Source organism: Culex pipiens, chromosome 3, assembly GCF_016801865.2.
Source record: "Culex pipiens pallens isolate TS chromosome 3, TS_CPP_V2, whole genome shotgun sequence".
NCBI classification, from domain to species: domain Eukaryota; kingdom Metazoa; phylum Arthropoda; class Insecta; order Diptera; family Culicidae; genus Culex; species Culex pipiens.
The window spans coordinates 100,870,510-100,889,167 of record NC_068939.1 but is presented as its reverse complement, the minus strand read 5'-3'; the positions used below and the strand labels follow the sequence as shown (position 1 = coordinate 100,889,167).

Here is an 18,658-nt window from a genome sequence, read left to right as displayed (position 1 = left end):
CAAACTAATTCAATTCAGCTAGCCGCCGCGCCGCCTCAAAGTGTGAAATCGTACGGCTTGTAGCTCTCGCGGAACCGCTTCGCCATCGTGTCCTCCTCGTCCCGGTCCAGGTTGCACTGCCGCCAGTCGATCTTCTCCTCGCAGTTGAGCAGATTGTCCGCGCAGATTATCTCGCGCCCAAAGTGCAGCGGGAAGTTCTTCATCTGCTTGGTGAACATGATGGTTTCGTCGGGGAGTTCCGCTACGAAGTAGGGCGTCTTTTGGGGAAGTTCGGAGGGGGAAGCTGGTTTTGGCATCGTTTCCAGCTTGATGCCGTGCTCTTCCGATTTATCCTCGAGCACGTGCTTGATTTTCCACGCGACGTTGTTGTCGACGCCGATGGCGTTGATCTGGAGGTGACCGGTTTTGTAGTTCCGCTCGTAGAGGAAGATGGTCTCTTCGCGGTCCTTGAAGAACTGGGTGAGGGCGAGTTTGAACTTGTTCAGTTCGGCCCACTGTTCGGGGGAGAGAAGGGACGCGTTTTGGATGTGGGTGATGGACAGGATCAAAATGTGGGTTTCGTTGACTGGACCTTTGGCGAGTGCGAGGTAGAAGTGTTCGCCGACCGCAATGATCAGGTGCTTTTCGATCGAACCGGACGATAGACAGAACCAGCACTTTTCCTGGTCGAAGGTTGGTCGTTGGCGTTTCTGGTCGTTTTGGTTGCCGCTGATGCCTCGATTGCCCTGGCTGCGACGCTTCTGGCCCCGGTTGTCGTCGTAGCTGTTGTTCATGTCGTAAAAGTATTGATTTCCGCGGTCTTCTTTAGTCGCGTTGCCGTCCTCGCTCAGATTCAGCTCGGTGTACGGCGAAGGTGTTTCGTCGGTAGTTTTCTGAATCAGTTCGATGATCCGCATCTTCTCCACCGGCGTCACGTTCAACGCGTAGATGTTTTTCTTCTTTTCCGGATTGGCAAACTCGCCCAGTCCGATAAAACGGGTGGCCAACTCCATTTGCGTGTTTTTGTCGGTTTTGCTCCGATACGGAGGCGGTTCGTAGTACTCTCCGTTCAGGCCGCACACGTGGTACCGCGGCTTGACGGCATCGGCCAACCAAGCAACCGCCTTGGAACCGTTGCGGACGTCCTCCTTGACATGCGCTGGCCACTGGGACGTAAGCAGCAGGTCCACCCCGCGGTAATCGCCCATGTTGGACTTGCTCGCGAAGCAGGAATCGCGCACGGCCACCGCGTCCTCTTTAGTAAACTTCCAATCCGGAACTTTCCCGCTGGCCGAGCTTCCTTCCACTTCCAGGCCACTCACATAAGCAATCTTCAGGCCGCTAGATGTGCTGAAGATACCTCGTTTGCCGAGGTAGCTCAGATTCTGACAGATGTCGCCTTCCGTGAGGGTGCTAAAATTTTTGGCCGACGCCTCATCCACAGGACCCAGAATGTAAACCGGAATGGCAACTAAAAAGCAAGCTCATCAATCAAAAACAATTTGCCCCAAAAGCCAAATCACTCACCACTTTTACGACCAGCCTTAAACTCCTCAAGCACGGTCAGCTCTGGACACGGACCGAAGAAACTGCCCACGCAAAGAACCAAGTCGAACGGACCGGTCTTTTTGTTTACATTTTCAATGCGCGCGAAAAACGCGCTGAACTTGCCGTTCACGTCGCCCACGATTAGGCTGCAAACACAGACAAAAATTTAACCATATTAGCTCTTTTAAGTGATCAAAACTTACATTTTCTGTTTGCTGTCCATAATTCCGCGAAATCGGAAGGAACTCTATCCGGAATGAACGGAATCTGCTGGATTCGAATCGACTGCGTGACCGTGTGTGAACGTTGTGAGGAGAGTAAACAAAATCGTAAACAAAACAACCCAAGATAGCAAAGGTGGTGACAGATTCGACTGCTTTCAATCGTGCACGCTTATTTTTGGTTGGCAAGTTTTTGCGTATGTTTTGGACAAGTGGATAATATTTCACTCAATTTTAGGGGGTTCGTGAAATGAAAAAGAAAAGAGGATCTGATAATTTTCCATTTTATACTGCGGATTTCAGAGATTTTTAGACAATCGTGCAGCTCTCCAACCCAGACGGAAACGGGGGGCGCCTGGCGGGCGTTTTGTCTTGGGCGCTGCACTTAGCTGCGCAAGACGTCTGGCTGATTTTTCCCCCAACTGGCCCAAGAATGTTGCCAGAATTCTGCTGAGGGCTTTTGTTAATTTGATTTGGTTAACCGCGGTGGATTTTCTTGAAATAATTCGAACTGTCAAAAATCCACCAAAACATCTACCACATTGATCACACAAAAAACTGTGGTAGAAAAGTATCCACCGGTAGATCCTTTGGTGGATTTTTGACAGTTCGAATTATTTCAAGAAAATCCACCGCGGTTAACCGAATCAAATTAACAAAAGCCCTCTGGTGAGTATGCAACAAACCGGTCGTGCACGGTTCAACCGCCCAGACGGCAGAACATCTTGCGTCTGGCGGCGGCGGACGTTTGTCGGGGGTAATTCAAGACACTATTTATTTATGTTGGGTTCGTGTCCTTGGTTGGTTTGGGACCTGGGTGTGTTTTTGCGGTTTTCTCAGAAAAATATCGGCGAAAATTCGCTTCACACACACTAGTGTATTTTGCAACTGTCATTTGTCATTTTTCATTCTGTCTTTGTGCTCGTCGAGTCCGCGTGGAATTTTCGGTTTGAAAAAGACGGACTTAATTCCGTTCCGTGCGTCGTGTCCGCTTGTTTTTCGTAACCGGTCCGACCGTTCTTGTCCTCCAAACGTGCCCGTGCCCAAACGATCCGTACCCCGCATAAATGTGCCTTGTCCGTGAGTGAACCGTGCCGGAAATCGTACTGTTCGTGGCAAGCCACGCATTTTTCTTTTGCTAATGATGGGGCACTTGTCCAGCTTGCATCGCGGGCCGCGGTGGAAAACGGTAAGTGAACCAAGCAAGGAAATATCGAACCGTAATTCTGCGGAATCCTACATACGGTTTCCGCCGAATCGATTTTTGGGTTAGGTCAGGCTGGTGTTTTTCTTGCGTGCGAAGCGGTCCACCCATAGGCGTGCTCGAGGCGAACGCTGACGGCCCACGGGAGCTGGCCACTTTGAACGTGCACCGGAATGCCGCTGGTGTGAGTTTGGATCGACCTGATTGATCGTTTTCTGCTCTGGCATGTTGTCCTCGCCTTGAGTGCCATACTTTTGTCGGATTGTCCGGAATCTCCAACCGTCGTTCGCCATCCGATGCTCAATCTAACCCATCGCTCTTGTTCCTTGGCCACCTCTCCAACCCCGTCAAGTGGCAAATCGTTACCCCGATTACATCCTCCGAGTAGCTCCTCCCCCGCCATCCCGTCATTACGGCCACATCTTTGTTAGCCACGACAGGTTCCTTCGTCCATTTGGAGGAGCTGCAGATTTCACTACTTCGAACGAAATATAGAATTCATGAAATTTAGAATCATAGAATTTTAAAAATTTTCCATTTAGATTTTTTTTAATTTTATTTCTGAATTTTACAATTTCGATTTTTTTATTTTTCCTTAAAACATTAATTATTTAATTAATTTTAAAAAAAAATCCATTTAGATTTTTTTAAATTATATTTCTGAATTTTAGAATTTCGTTTTTTTTTATTTTCCTTATAACATTATTTTTTTTTAATATTTTATAATATTTTGAATTATTATACTCAATTCTTTAAAAATGCAAAATCCAAAAAAATAGAAATTTGCGTTTTTGAATTTTTGTTTTTATGAATTTTGAAATTTCAGGATTCTGTCAGTTTAGATATTTTGAATTTATGCATTTAATTATTTTATTTTTTGCATCTAAGAATGTTAGAATTAAATAAAAAAATATTTGTTGTATTTTAAAATTTCACAACAATAAAATTAAAGTTTATGTATTTAAGAATTTTTATGTTTTTGAATGTCCTAATTTCAGAAAAAATATGAATTTTAGAATATTTGGATTTTTTTTGTATTTCAGATTTTTTTTTTAAATTAGTTTTTTTATTTCAAATTTCTAAGCAATGTATTTTTTCCCATGACCCATTAAGAGTATGAAGGTCGCCTTTGCTAAGCTTGTGACGAATTTTCTAATTTTATCATTTACCAATATTTATTGTTTTGAAATAATTTGAATTTTCATATTCAAGAATTTTAGACTCACGGTTGACTTACGGAAAAAATATAAAAAAACTTAATTTATAGCATTTAAGAGGCAGTATTTGTAAATATTGCTCGGTTTGTTCTAGACGTCGTATCGAGGTGCTCCGATTTGGATGAAACTTTCAGCGTTTGTTTGTCTATACATGAGATGAACTCATGCCAAATATGAGCCCTCTACGACAAAGGGAAGTGGGGTAAAACGGGCTTTGAAGTTTGAGGTCGAAAAAACCTAGAAAATCTTAAAATTGCTCGCATTTCCGTAAAACTTCATCAATTCCAACTCTCTTAGATGCATTCGAAAGGCCTTTTGAAGCACTTCAAAATGTGCCATAGACATCCAGGATTGGTTTGACTTTTTCTCTTAGCTTTTGCAAATTACTGTCAAAAATTGTTTTTTTTAAACCTTAATATCTTTTTGCAACAGCCTCCAACACCCATACTCCCATAGGTCAAAAGATAGGTAATTACATGGACTATAAGCCTACGGTGTTAACTTTTTGGCCAATCGCAGTTTTTCTCATAGTTTTTCGATTTTTCTAGAACAAACATTTTACAACGTTAGTTTTTGCCCTGTAGACCGCCATAGCGGCACTTTTTGGTCTCAATTTTGTCATATTCGAAATCCTTGGACAATTTCACGTAAGTTAGAAGTATTGGAGTTTTAAATTTGATTGGAAAAATTGCCATTTAGAATGAATTAAAATATTTTTTAACAATTTGTTGGATTAGGGGTAAAACAGGTTTTCGGCTACTTGATACAGCATTTGACGTATTGATCAAAGGGTAAATAAGATCTATTTCTTTTTTCAAAAATGTTTTATTTAATTATTTTTTAAATCAAATTCTAAATCTAAATCGGAGCACCTCGATACGACCTGTTACACATTGGTGAAAAACTCGCTCTTAATGATTTTTTGTATTATAGAATATTTTTAATTTATACCTCAGAATTTTAGAATTGTTAAATATTCACGTTTTTTTTAATATAAAAAAAATAAAATTTTGAACTATGAACTCAGTTTTTTTCGGTTTTATTTTTATTTTTGGGATTCTGTTCATTAATATAAATGAATTAAAGAATTTCAGTTATCAAACAATTGGGTTTAACAATTAAGCTTAATTGTGTGATATTATTGTTTACAACGATAAAGCTATTTTTCTGAGTATAATGACCCTTTGTATAACCGTAAAGGATTTAAAATGGATTTTTAAATCAATTTAAAAAAAATAACTTCGCGGTTCTTCTTGACAGAAAAGGTCCTACTTGACAGCTCGTTCCATCCAGCTGATCCATCGAAAAAATGTTGTCTTGTCAATTTATTTTTATGCATTAAAATGAAAAAAGTGATCAGAAATGGTTTTTAATCGTGTTTTTTACTGCTGTTCATAAAAATTTACAATGGGTATTTGGACCCTATTAAGAATCATATAATTTTTGATTTTTCGTATTTGAGAATTTTAAAATTTTACAAAATAAAAATAAATAATTTAGTAAATTTTAGAAGTTGGAGATTTTGTATTTTGGAATTTGTGACTTCTGTAATTTTTATTTTTAAAGTTTAGGATGCTAGATGAAATTTTAAAATTTAAAATTTTAAGATTTAAGAATTTTAGATTTCTTAGGATTGAAGAATTTTAGGAGTTGAGAATGTTAGAATTTAATAAATCTGGATTTTTTTTTAAATTTTTTTTACAGAATTTTTTTTTAAATAATTTTTTTTTGTATTTTTATATTTAAAGATTTTTGAATTCCAGAGTCAATAAAATAATCTTGTATCAAAGCATTTTTTTTATTTCTGTATTCTACAGTTTTTAAATTTCAGAATTATAGAATTTTTACATTTTAGAATTTTTAAAATTAGTGTCTCTGATTTTTTTCATTTGTTAAACTAACAAAAAATAATCTTATGTTTTTTGATATTTGAAATTTCAGAAAAATTAAATTATAAATGAGGGTTTTTTGATTTTTTTATTTAAGAATTCTGGAATTATTGGGATTCTGTAATTTTTATTTTCGAATCAGGGATTTTATAATTAAATTGTAAGATTAAAACAAGTTAGAATTTTTTTTTATAAAACCAGAATTTTTGTATTTTAAAATGTTTTTTGTTTTTATATTTCAGGATTCTTGAATTCTTTAATTTGAAATTTACCTAAAAAATTTGTTTGTTAATATTTGAATTATATTTACAAAAATTCCCCACGAAAACAGCATGATTGAAAAAAAATTGTCATAAAATTTCAGAATTTTTGTATTTAGTTTTTTTTTTACTTTTAGAATTAGATTTGTAAAACTCTAGATTTTTTTCCAAATTTAATATTTTAGAATTTAACAATTAAAAAATTTAAGATCTTTTGAAATTTCAGAATTTAACAATGTTTCGAATATTGATATTCTAGAATTTTAAAATTTGAAGAATTTTGATTTTATAGGATTTCAAAATACTAGAATTTAAGATATTTTAGAGTATTTGTATTAAAAAATATAAGATTTGTAAAGTTTTTGAATTACAGAATTTAAAAGCTTCAGAATTCTTTAATTTATATACATTTCTAGAATTTTTAAAGTATGAAAAGTCTTTATATACTAGAATTTAAGATTTTTGGAACATCAGAATTTTACAGTTTTGGCATAAAAGAATAACAGAATTTATAGTATTAAAGAATTTTTAAATTCTAGAATTCTTAAATCGTAGATTTTTTTGAATTTAGGATTAAGAATTTGAGTATTTTAGAATAGGTTGGTATTTTTTATTTTGTAGTTCAAGAATTACAGCATTTTAGAATTTAATAATTTTAGAATTTTAGAAATTAGGAATAAAAGAATTTGAGTTTTTCAGAATTCAAGGTTTTTTTTTGAATATTTTTAATTTTTAGAATTTTGGTTTTTTTCGATTTTCGTGTTTTAATATTTAGGCCGTTGCAAATATTTTTCAAAGTTTATGTCAACCCCCCCTCCCCCCCCCCCCCCTTCAAAGTTGGCCTGAAAAACAAGGGGGCAAAAAAATTTTTTTTTCGAAAAACTTCAAAATTTTTATGAAAATTACAGTTTAACCAACTGAAAACCAGTCAAAATGCATTTTTCCGCGTTTATAATCATATTTAGCATGTTTGAACTCCTTTGAAAACATTTTAAATTTTCATGAAATACCAATGTACAGTCCACAAAAATTTTTTTTTTGGGGAAAAAAAAATTCCGTCAATACCCTGATATTTTCAAAACTAATGATTGGAAAGCAACTGTACGCCTGTAAAAAGCATTTTAAAACACTTTTTTCATCCAAATGTTAAAACCTAGGCTTGTAATTTCAATTTTTATATTTTTTTATTTTTTTGCCCCCCTTTGGTCAGAGCCGAGGGACATAAACTTTGAAAAATATTTGCAACGGCCTTAAGATTTTAAGATTTTTTTTTGATTTTTTAGAATTCTATTATTGAAATGTTTTAGAATTGAAAATTTTAACTATTTAAAAATTAGAAAGATTTAAGAGTTTTGGTAATTAAGAATTTAAAAATTATAGAGTTTAAGAAATACACAAAAAGTTTTAGAATTCTTGAATTTGATATTTGATTATTTCAGAATTCTCAAATTTTAGAATAATAGTATTTAAGAATGTTACAAATTTTAAAATATTTCATTTTTGGGTTTTTTGAGCTTTTGTTTTAATAAATTCAACATTTAGCAATTTGAATGTTAGACATTTTTTGTTATTTTGTTTTTTAGAGTTTTATAATTTTTTGAGTTTTGGTATAAGAATTGAAGATTTTTTTAATTACAGAACTTTATAAATTTATAATTTAAATTTTTTTTTCAATTTTTGCGTTTTTTTAAATTTGGACACTGTTAAGTTTTAGAATTGTTGAATTTCACAATTTTTAAATTTGATAATGTTAGAATGTTGGGGTTTTATAATTTTTAAATTATAACATTTTAAAAGTTTAGAATGATGAATTAAAAAGATTTTTTCTTAAATTGAATTTTCAACTTTTTAATCAGTTTCCATTTCCAGATCCAGAAGTCGGAGGCCGACTCGGAGCTCAACCAGGGATGCTGCTAAATCCGTTGAAAAGCGTGACCGATTTCTAGAACATCTCTTTGGCCTCCTTTGAAAAGCTTAAGATTCCGCCGGCGACGGTCGACCACCTCGGCCAGCCGGAATAGACGAAGATGGAGATGATCCGCAACGCCGGGACCGTAACCGATTTTAAAAAAGCTTATGAAAATGACGGTGACGGTCAGCCACCTCAGGCTGCCGCTGAACCTTCCGGAAGAGGATACGAAAGAAATGGTCCGCACAGCAGGTATCGTGGCCGAGTTCGAGAAAAGCTGAAGAATCCACCAGCGACGGTCAATCACCTCGGCCTGCTGCTGAACCTGCTAGAAGAGGAGAGGAGGACTGGTCGCTCAGCCGATACCGTGGCCGATTTCAAGAACCTGTGAGTATAATGCATAATTTGTAACTAATCTATACATTTTTATTAATCAGTTCCCTTTTCGCAGATCCAGAAGTAGGAGCTCAACTCTGGATGCTGCTGAATCCGTTTCAAAGCGTGGCCGATTTCAAGAACATGTCTGAACTGAACCTGCTGGAAGGAGATGGTCCGCACAGCCGGGACCGAGACCGATTTCAAGAATATGACTTTTGCCCCCTTGGAAAGCTCAAGAATCCGCCGGCAACGGTCGACCACCTCCGGCTGCTACTGAACCTGCAAGAAGAGGTGAGGTTCAAGAATCCATCGAGGAGGGCCCAACACCTCGGGCTGCTGCTGAACCTGCCGGGAGGAGGTCCGAACATCCGGGACCTTGGACGAGTTCAAGGAATGCTGGAGAGTCCACCGGCGACGGTCCCCCATCTCGAACTGCTACTGAACCTGTCGGAAGAGGCGAGGAAGAGGACGGTCCGCACATCCGGGACCTTGGACGAGTTCACAGAATGCTGGAGAGTCCACCGGCAACGGACGGCCACCTCGGGTTGCTTCTGAACCTGCGGGAAAAGGCGAGGAGGAGGACGGTCCGCACATCCGCATTTGGACGAGTTCGCGGAATACTTGAGAGTCCACCGGCGACGGTCCCCCACCTCCGGCTGCTGCTGAACCTGCCGGAAGAGGAGATGAAGAAGATGGTCCGCAAAACCGGGACCGTGGCCGCCTTCAAGAACCTGTGAGTACAATTCGTTATTCCAAAATAATCTAACTAAAAGTTTAATTAATGCGCTACCTTTTCGTAGATCCAGAATCCGATTTCAAGAACATCCTCCTTCCTCGAAAAGCTGAACTTGTCGGAAGAGGCGAGGAGGAGGACGGTCCGCACATCTGGGACCTTGGACGAGTTCAGGGAATGCTAGAGAGTCCACCGGCGACGGTCCCCCACCTCGGACTGCTACTGAACCTGTCGGAAGAGGCAAGGCGGAGGACGGTCCGCACATCCGGGACCTTGGAGGAGTTCAAGGAATGCTGGAGAGTTCACCGGCGACGGACGACCACTTCGGGCTGCTGCTGAACCTGCGGGAAGAGGCGAGGAAGACGATTCCTTTTTTGCAGATCCTGAATCCGATTTCAAGAACATCTCCTCGCCCCCCTCGGAAAGCTGAACCTGCCGGAAGAGGCGAGGAGAAGGACGGTCCGCACATACGGGACTTTAGACGAAGAAAAGCTGGAGTGTCTGCCGGTGACGGTCTGCTGAACCTGCCGGAAGAGGCGAGGAGGAGGACGTTCCGCACATCCGGGATTGACAAACTTAAGACCCCGCCTCCGGCTTATTTGTTGACCCTATTTTAACGTAATATTTAGAAATTAATAAAGTTTAATTGTTACTCTGAGAGTATCTAAATTTATTTTATTTTGTAGAAACTTGCTTATTACAGAAAATAGTTTTAAAAAGAAGAAAACCAAGAAGAAAATCAATCCACGAAATACGTCCGATTTTTTGCCAGATTTGTGCTGCTCTATTGTCCGCAGTCGTGCGAAAATCTGGCGCAAAATCTGGCGTGTGTCTGGCAAAACCCATCTGTCAAAACGCATAACCGATTGAATCGGTCGAAACGGTTCGTTCGCCTCAATCGTGCACGACCGGTTTGTTGCATATTCGCCAGAATTCTGGCGAAAATCTTGGGCCAGTCGGGGGGAAAATCTGCCAGACGTCTTGCGCAGCGCCCAAGACAAAACGCCCGCCAGGCGCCCCCCGTTTCCGTCTGGGCGATTGAACCGATTGGTTTTTCTGCCAGACAGCTGTGAGTTATCCCGCCAGATTTTCGCCAGATTCGTCGGGCGTCACGCCAAACCTGGCTAAAAGAAATGTGCCAAGTGTGTCTGAACTGCACGACAAACGTCCGCCTGCGCCAGACACTCAAATTTAGCCGATTTTTTCCGACCGGGGCACACCTCAAACTACAGCAGAAAAAAACTATCCAAGCCACACACCCTAGTTTGAAACTGTTCTAAAGTGGTCGAAAGCAACAAAGCTCAGTCGAGACACGCACCACTCTAGGCGAAAGGGGGAGAGAAGGGGTAGGATTTCAAGTGTGCAAATATTGCACACTTTGCACCAAATTCTCCACCCTTGCAAATCATAACTGCACACCAAATATTTGCACACTTGAAATCCTACCCCTTCTCCCCCCCTTTCGCCTAGAGTGGTGCGTGTCTCGACTGAGCTTTGTTGCTTTCGACCACTTTAGAACAGTTTCAAACTAGGGTGTGTGGCTTGGATAGTTTTTTTCTGCTGTAGTTTGAGGTGTGCACTTTGTTGGAGAGCTTTCCACAAATTGCACGATTGTCTAAAAATCTCTGAAATCCGCAATATTTGGTATGCAGTTATGATTTGCAAGGGTGGAGAATTTGGTGCAAAGTGTGCAATACAACTAACTACTTATATTTACTTTTTGAATAATGCAATGATTTCGAATCAACAGTTTAAACTCGTCATTATAACATTATGGTTTGGTTATGGAATGAGCGGAAAAAGAGTCGGGCTTCTGTGAGCAAATCGCGTCACCCGGTAGCTCCGCGGAACATCGCAAATATTCGTGTTGTTTATTCGATTTAAGAAGTGAAATTAGTGTTAATTGATTCGTTTTGAACAGCGGACTACGAATATGGTGGAGTTTTGCAAATATTTTGCAAATTACAGTGTTTTTCGTTGCATCGAAATCGAGGAAAATCTTGGCCATCCTTTGCTTTTGATGACAGTTGACTTGAAAAGAGAAAGAGAGGAAAACAAAAGAGCGAATGTGTTCGACGCGAGAGAAAAGTCTTCGCTCAAGGCCAGAAACTGTTCGCGTGTGATTCCAAAGTGTTATACGTTGGCTTTTGGAAAAAATCTGAAAAGTTTATATTTTAGTGAGGTTTTGCGAAAAGTGGCTTGCCAGTCTTCCGCTAACACCTGGGTTGCAGTTTTGCACCGACAGTGAGAGCCGTAATGAGGGAAGTTGGTGATTGGAGGAAATCGTCTGTGTACGTGCGAAGGTTGCGGGAGATGAAGGGAGACTCTCTTTTTGTGTCGACCGGCGCTCGTTTCGATGGTGGGTGGCTGACGAGTCGACATTAGAGAGCCTAGAGCTTATTAGAGAACGGACATCTCAAACCAAAAGTACCAATCGAAGCACGAGAACTGTCAGACGGAGGTACCAATCGAGCAAAATCCTTTGTCTTATGCTCGATTGGTACCTCCGTTTGACAGTTCTCGTGCTTCGATTGGTACTTTTGGTTTGAGATGTCCGTTCTCTAATAAGCTCCAGGCTCTCTAGTCGACATGTGTTCGTTGCTGTGCACACATATACAGAGACACCACGGATTTGACTAGCGAGAGCGGGAGCACCTAGCATTAGCGGGAGAGGTTTGACCAAGGAACATTGAATTTGAGGTAGGCTAATTCCGTTTTAGCGCATGAGTGATTTTATAAGGTAAGTATTATAAATTTTATAAATTTTATTTTAAACTCTTCAGACTCCTTTCACTCTAATGACTTTAAAATAGAATTGTACATATAAACCAGATATATTTCTAGTTATTGATCTTTTTGTATTCTGTAATCCAAACACTAAGTCTGCGTCGATTAAAGTAGGAATAGTTTCGAGAGCTTTGCATTGTGTTTTCTGAATAATACTTTTCCAATATTTTCTTCAACAGTGAGCAAGTTGTGGCGCTAGAACCACGGCAAATAGTGTCCTGGGCATTTGTGGAAATACAATGTCCCATCCCAGAGGGTCCCGGAGCACCAAAACTTCTTAGCATGGTGGCTCCCAACGATTTATTGCTTAAACAAACAGGAACGTGAGCGGGGGATCCCCACGTTTCTTCCTCCCCTGTAGATTCAGAATTGTGTTGTTGTTTGAACATTCGTGCTCAAACTCAATCCACTTCAATGAATCATCTTTGCGGTAAACTTTACGCAGTTGGCCTGGCCGCTTTAACGTTTGTGATGTTTCAAAGCAATTTATTGCATTGGGTCACTGCAATTGTTAATAATGAAAAGAAGATGCTAGGCGTCAATCAACCTAAGGCATTCTCCAGGATGCCCTCGAAAGACTGGCTGCGCTAGGGTTAGATTAGATTAGATTAGATTAGATTATGGTTTGGTTATGGAATGAGCTCAGGATGAATTAAAAAGATGAAAACTGTCTGCCTGTTGCTTTTCATTTTTTAATTTGTTTTTTTGTTTGGAACAACGGCATTCATGGTCCAAGACCTCGAAAAAGTTTTAAGGAAATATTTTTTCAATATAAATATCCAAGAGAAATCACCACGGATTTCAAAAGTGAGGCGTTGTCATCACTAGCAAAAACATTGAATTTAATCTTAGCATAATTAAATTGCAGTCTTAATTCTATATTTCTACAAAACCATCCACAGCTTCTAAATTACCAATCTGAACTTTAACCATGACTTCAACATTTGGCCGGCCCCCTCGCGAACGCTTCGAAGCGGTAAGAGTGCGGGTACTTCAATCTCAGCTTAATGTTGGCATCGAAGCCCGGATTAGGAGTTAATCCTGGCCGCGTTTTCTGCCTTAGTCGGATGATATATCCTGGTATAACCATCTTGCCCCCAGCGGTACCTTGGGCGCCGTTGCAGTTAATTTGTCCATCGCCAGGAAGAACGCAGCGAACAGGATTCTCGGTAGGAGACACTTCGTCTATGTCCGGAACAATCGTACCTTCTTCATTGGGAGGGAACACCTCTTGCGAAAGCGGGAACTCTATCCCGTTAGGATCACAAGTCGTTGTGCTAGCCGGAGTTATGAAACTACTGGTAAATGAGTCAGATGAGGTTGTTCCTGTTTCAGCCTGAGTTGTTGAAATAGAATCCGGTGTTGGCGTTGCTGGCGTGGATTCCATATCCGATGGTGTCGTTGGATCTTGAGTTCCGGAACCAGTTGTCTGTGAGTCTGCACCAGTCGTTGCTGAATCTGTTGCAGTCGTTTCCATGTCCGACGGTGTCGTTGGACCCTGAGTTACAGATCCGGTTGTTTGTGTATCCGAGCTTGTGGTTTCCATATCCGATGGTGTGGTTGAACCTTGAGTTCCGGAGGCTGTTGTTTGTGAGACCGAGCTTGTAGTTCCTGAATCGGTTGGCGTGGTTTCTATTTCCGAAGGTGTCGTTGGGTCTTGTGTTCCGGAAGTTGTCGTTTGTGAGTCCGAGCTTGTAGTTCCAGAATCAGTTGGCGTGGTTTCCATGTCCAATGGAGTCGGTGGACTCTGAGTTCCGGAAGCAGTCGTTTGTGAGTCCGAGCTTGTGGTTCCTGAATCCGTTGGCGTGGTTTCAATATCCGACGGTGTCGTTTGACCCTGTGTTACAGATCCGGTTGTTTGTATATCCGAGCTTGTGGTTCCTAAATCCGTAGGCGTGGTTTCCATATCCGATGGTGTCGTTGGACCCTGAGTTCCAGAATCAGTTGGCGTGGTTTCCATGTCCAATGGAGTCGTTGGACTCTGAGTTCCGGAAGCAGTCGTTTGTGAGTCCGAGCTTGTAGTTCCTGAATCGGTTGGCGTGGTTTCTATATCCAAAGGTGTCGTTGGATCTTGAGTTCCAGAAGCAGTCGTTTGTGAGTCTGAGCTTGTAGTTCCAGAATCAGTTGGCGTGGTTTCCATGTCCGATGGTGTCGTTGGACTCTGAGTTCCAGAAGCAGTCGTTTGTGAGTCCGAGCTTGTGGTTCCTGAATCCGTTGGAGTTGTTTCCATGTCCAGTGGTGTCGTTGGACCTTGAGTTCCGGAGGCAGTTGTTTGTGAGCCCGAGCTTGTGGTTCCTGAATCGGTTGGCGTGGTTTCTATATCCGAAGGTGTCGTTGGATCTTGAGTTCCGGAAGCAGTCGTTTGTGAGTCTGAGCTTGTAGTTCCAGAATCAGTTGGCGTGGTTTCCATGTCCAATGGTGTCGTTGGGCTCTGAGTACCGGAAGCAGTTGTCTGTGAGTCTGCACCAGTCGTTGCTGAATCTGTTGGAGTTGTTTCCAAATCCGACGGTGTCGTTGGACCTTGAGTTCCAGAGGCTGTTGTTTGTGAGTCCGAGCTTGTTACTGAATCCGTTGGCGTGGTTTCCATGTCCGAAGGTGTCGTTGGATCTTGAGTTCCGGAAGCAGATGTTTGTGAGTCCGAGCTTGTGATTCCAGAATCCGTTGGCGTGGTTTCCATGTCCGATGGTGTCGTTGGGCTCTGAGTTCCGGAAGCAGTTGTCTGTGAGTCTGCACCAGTCGTTGCTGAATCTGTTGGAGTTGTTTCCATGTCCGACGGTGTCGTTGGACTTTGAGTTCCGGAAGCTGTTGTTTGTGAGTCCAAGCTTGTGGTTCCTGAATCCGTTGGCGTGGTTTCCATGTCCGATGGTGTCGTTGGGCTCTGAGTTCCGGAAGCAGTTGTCTGTGAGTCTGCACCAGTCGTTGCTGAATCTGTTGGAGTTGTTTCCATGTCCGACGGTGTCGTTGGACCTTGAGTTCCAGCGGCTGTTGTTTGTGAGTCCAAGCTTGTGGTTTCTAAATCCGTTGGCGTGGTTTCCATGTCCGAAGGTGTCGTTGGACCTTGAGTTCCGGAAGCTGTTGTTTGTGAGTCCGAGCTTGTGGTTCCAGAATCCGTTGGCGTGGTTTCCATGTCCGATGGTGTCGTTGGGCTCTGAGTTCCGGAAGCAGTTGTCTGTGAGTCTGCCCCAGTCGTTGCTGAATCTGTTGGAGTTGTTTCCATGTCCGACGGTGTCTTTGGACTTTGAGTTCCGGAAGCTGTTGTTTGTGAGTCCGAGCTTGTGGTTCCTGAATCCGTTGGCGTGGTTTCTATATCCGAAGGTGTCGTTGGACCTTGAGTTCCTGAGGCAGTTGTTTGTGAGTCCGAACTTGTAGTTCCTGAATCCGTTGGCGTGGTTTCCATGTCCGATGGCGTCGTTGGACCTTGAGTTACAGATCCGGTTGTTTGTGAGTCCGAGCTTGTGGTTCCTGAATCCGTTGGCGTAGTTTCCATATCCGAAGGTGTCGTTGGATCTGGAGTTCCGGAGGCAGTTGTTTGTGAGTCCGAACTTGTGGTGCCAGAATCTGTAGGCGTGGTTTCCATGTCCGATGGTGACGTTGGACTCTGGGTTCCGGAACCAGTTGTCTGTGAGTCTGCACCAGTTGTTGCTGAATCTGTTAGAGTTGTTTCCATGCCCAAAGGTGTCGTTGGACTCTGCGTTACGGAGCTAGTTGTTTGTGTATCAGAACTTGTGGAAACCGTATCCTGCGTTACAGCAGTACTACTACTTGTTGGTTCACCGCTTGTAGTGAACTGATCATTGGCAGTTGTTTGATCTGTAAACATGAGACCTTGCATGATTAAGTGGCTTTTTTGTGGTTCAGTTGTTGACTCACGTCCTGTTGTCGAGGTAGTACTATCGCTAACTGTTGATGTTTGAGTCTCATTACATGGGAGTGACATCGGTGGGCAAGTTGTGTTTTGTCTTTCGTTTTCTTCAAGCCAATAATCTGGATTTATTCCATCAATAGTGTCAGGTCCCGTAATGAACTTGCAACATGTTCTGGTCGTCGTTGTCGTCGTCGTGCTCGGGATTGTAGTGCTTGTAGTTGGAGGATCCGTGGTTGAAGTGCTCGGTGGTTGTGTTTCAACTATTGGCTCAGGAGTAGTAGTCGTTATAGTCGTAGTAGTAATTGTAGTAGTAGAAGGAGAAACAGTGGTGCTCATTTCAGTACTAGGTTCGGTATTCAGAGTTGTTTCCTCCGTTGGAATCGTTGTTTCAGCTTGATCATCCATGAATGCGAACTGAACTAACGGATCTTCATGTTCTTCTGGTTGAGCCAAACGGGCTTCAAAACGGAAAGGACCGAGCGTGATTGGATCGGTTTCAGCTTCGCATGGAGGAGTTGTTGTAGTGGGAGCTGTTGTCGTAGTTGTATTAGGAGGACAGGGAGCAGTAGTAGTTGTTGAAGTCGTTTTTGGCGGACACGGAACAGGTGTTTTGGTAGTCTTTTTAAGAGGACATGGAGGAGTTGTAGTATTTGGTGTTGGTTTGGGCGGACATCCAACAGTTGTCGGAGCTTCAGTAGGAGGTATTGCAACACAGGGAAGGTTATGTTTTGCAGAATAGTCTCTCAAAATCTGATGCAGGGGCACGTATTCACACTCTTCAGATTCTCGAAGCTGGCAACGTTCAGTCTGCACATCATAGTACATCGATGAAGGACATCTGAAATAATAAATTAAATGGTTATATTCAATAACTATATTCATTCCAGTACTTCTTACTCAAATCGTATTTGAAAGTAGGATCCGTCCAAGTTCGGAGTGCATTGGTAGTACAGATTACAATCCTTAGCCGTACGAAATTGTCCTCGCATTACACATTTCGGGAAGTACTCGTCGTCAAATCGATTCAAGTAATCGTCCTTATTTTTCTGAAACAAATAAATTCATATAAATTGTTAAGTTGGATCAATTCTAGTACTAACTTTGCATCCAGCTTCCGCCGTACAACGCTTCAGCTCTGGGTTGAATTTGGTTTCATGTGGGCACCGATACACGTATTGATAGTAACCGTAGTTGTGCTCCTCGCAGTCGAAGTAAAACGAACGATTTGATGGCACAGCAAAGCGGCCTGTAATAAATGCCTGTGACATTACCTACTCTAATAAGCTATCCATACCTGATACTTACCGACTCCTTTGCAGCTGGGAATTCGCACGTGGCAATTTTCCGATTCGTCGTAAACCTTAATCGTTTTGGCCGGTTTTCCCTCTCGTTTGATGCACCGTTGACTGGCTTCACAGAAATTCTGAATACAGAAATAGAATTCGTTAATTAATGTAATCAGATTTTTTTTCCCGGTAAAGAGTTACCATATTAGCGGGACACATCCCAATCATGACACCACGTGGGTGACAAACGTAGTACATATCGTTGCGCTTCAGTTTATGTAGTCCACGATCGCCTTCGGCACACTTGGCAGACTGTTATTGTAACATAGGTTTAGAAAATTTAATTTATCATACTTTTCAAAAGATCAAAAAAAACGTACATGGTCGATCATCACAAGATGTCCGCCTCCAGGAAAGTTCTTGCTTCGCTGTTTGATTCTGTCGAAATAGTCGTTTTTGCTGCATGATCTCTGCAAAATATTGTATATTTTGTTATTTTGTATTTCTTGAGCTATCTGTTTTTGCCATTACTTGTTAGTCTCTGAGGCTTCGGTCAATTACTACTTTTTGAATTTTTGATTTGTATGAAACATTGTTTGTTTGTACGTTTTCTATAGGCAAAGAACACATTTGCATCGTTAGCTCGTGCATACAAGTTTCCATACAATTTTGGCTACTGTCCATACAAAAAGGCGTGAGGTGACCGAGTCACGTAGCTTAGTGGTAACGATTCCGCCTCTCAAGCGGTAGATCGGGGTTCAAATCCCGGCTCGAACCCACACAACTGGCGATCGTTTCTCTTCTGGATTCGATTGCTTAGTAAAGGAAAGGTAGTGTATCGTCACAAACTGGACCATATCAAGACAACCTATGGAATGTTAACATTAACCTTAACATGTTAACATTAAGTTGATTAATAAACTGTCACTGAATCTGCTTTGTTAATGCCGGCCCCTATACTCTTCATGGGTGTTCCCCTCAGGAACAGGGAAAGATTCACTTTTTACTTTACATACAAAAAGGCTTTTAAAATACTGGAATTTTCTGATCGATTTGGTGTCTTCGGCACAGTTGTATTTTGCTTATGTTGAGTATTGCTTATGAATTCTTAGAAAATAAAAAAAAACACTTAAAAAAGTTATTCAACTTTTTACAAAAAAAAAATCAACTGCGCAAGCTAGCCATTTTTTATTTAATCTTACTCTTGAATGTGTTTAAAGGTTTTAAAGGACGAAAATTACCAGCTTTTGGGACATGGAAAAAATCATGATTTAAGAAAACGGTGGAAATTGCCACATTAAACCTCAAAGGAGTTATTATTATGCTAAAAAGTTGCTGAACTTCTTGAACAAAATACACGATTGAGATTCAGGGATAAAAGC

At 41.1% G+C, this 18,658-nt stretch overlaps 2 protein-coding genes across 2 annotated transcripts; both read right to left on the bottom strand.

The window, feature by feature from the left end:
• Positions 1 to 7: 7 nt before the first annotated feature.
• Positions 8 to 1,886, bottom strand: LOC120427295 (CWF19-like protein 1 homolog). The gene is made up of 3 exons (XM_039592149.1): positions 1,731 to 1,886; positions 1,507 to 1,673; positions 8 to 1,450 (listed from the first exon to the last, which is right to left on the bottom strand). Exons 1-3 carry the CDS (start codon positions 1,748 to 1,750, stop codon positions 36 to 38), a joined length of 1,602 nt encoding a protein of 533 aa, XP_039448083.1. The 5' UTR covers positions 1,751 to 1,886; the 3' UTR covers positions 8 to 35.
• Positions 1,887 to 13,062: 11,176 nt separating this feature from the next.
• On the bottom strand, positions 13,063 to 17,668 carry LOC120427292 (mucin-2-like). The gene is made up of 6 exons (XM_039592144.1): positions 17,657 to 17,668; positions 17,478 to 17,588; positions 17,296 to 17,413; positions 17,091 to 17,236; positions 16,888 to 17,036; positions 13,063 to 16,828 (listed from the first exon to the last, which is right to left on the bottom strand). Exons 1-6 carry the CDS (start codon positions 17,666 to 17,668, stop codon positions 13,063 to 13,065), a joined length of 4,302 nt encoding a protein of 1,433 aa, XP_039448078.1.
• Positions 17,669 to 18,658: the final 990 nt, after the last annotated feature.

Excerpts from the sequence above, each read along its gene's own strand:
- LOC120427295 (XM_039592149.1), bottom strand. The coding sequence starts at position 1,750 with ATGGACAGCAAACAGAAAAT. Across the intron at positions 1,674-1,730 it reads ATGGACAGCAAACAGAAAAT|CCTAATCGTGGGCGACGTGA; the intron begins GTAAGTTTTGAT and ends CTGTGTTTGCAG. Across the intron at positions 1,451-1,506 it reads TAAGGCTGGTCGTAAAAGTG|TTGCCATTCCGGTTTACATT; the intron begins GTGAGTGATTTG and ends CTTGCTTTTTAG.
- LOC120427292 (XM_039592144.1), bottom strand. Across the intron at positions 17,037-17,090 it reads CGGCGGAAGCTGGATGCAAA|AAAAATAAGGACGATTACTT; the intron begins GTTAGTACTAGA and ends TATTTGTTTCAG. Across the intron at positions 16,829-16,887 it reads TACTTTCAAATACGATTTGA|ATGTCCTTCATCGATGTACT; the intron begins GTAAGAAGTACT and ends TTATTATTTCAG.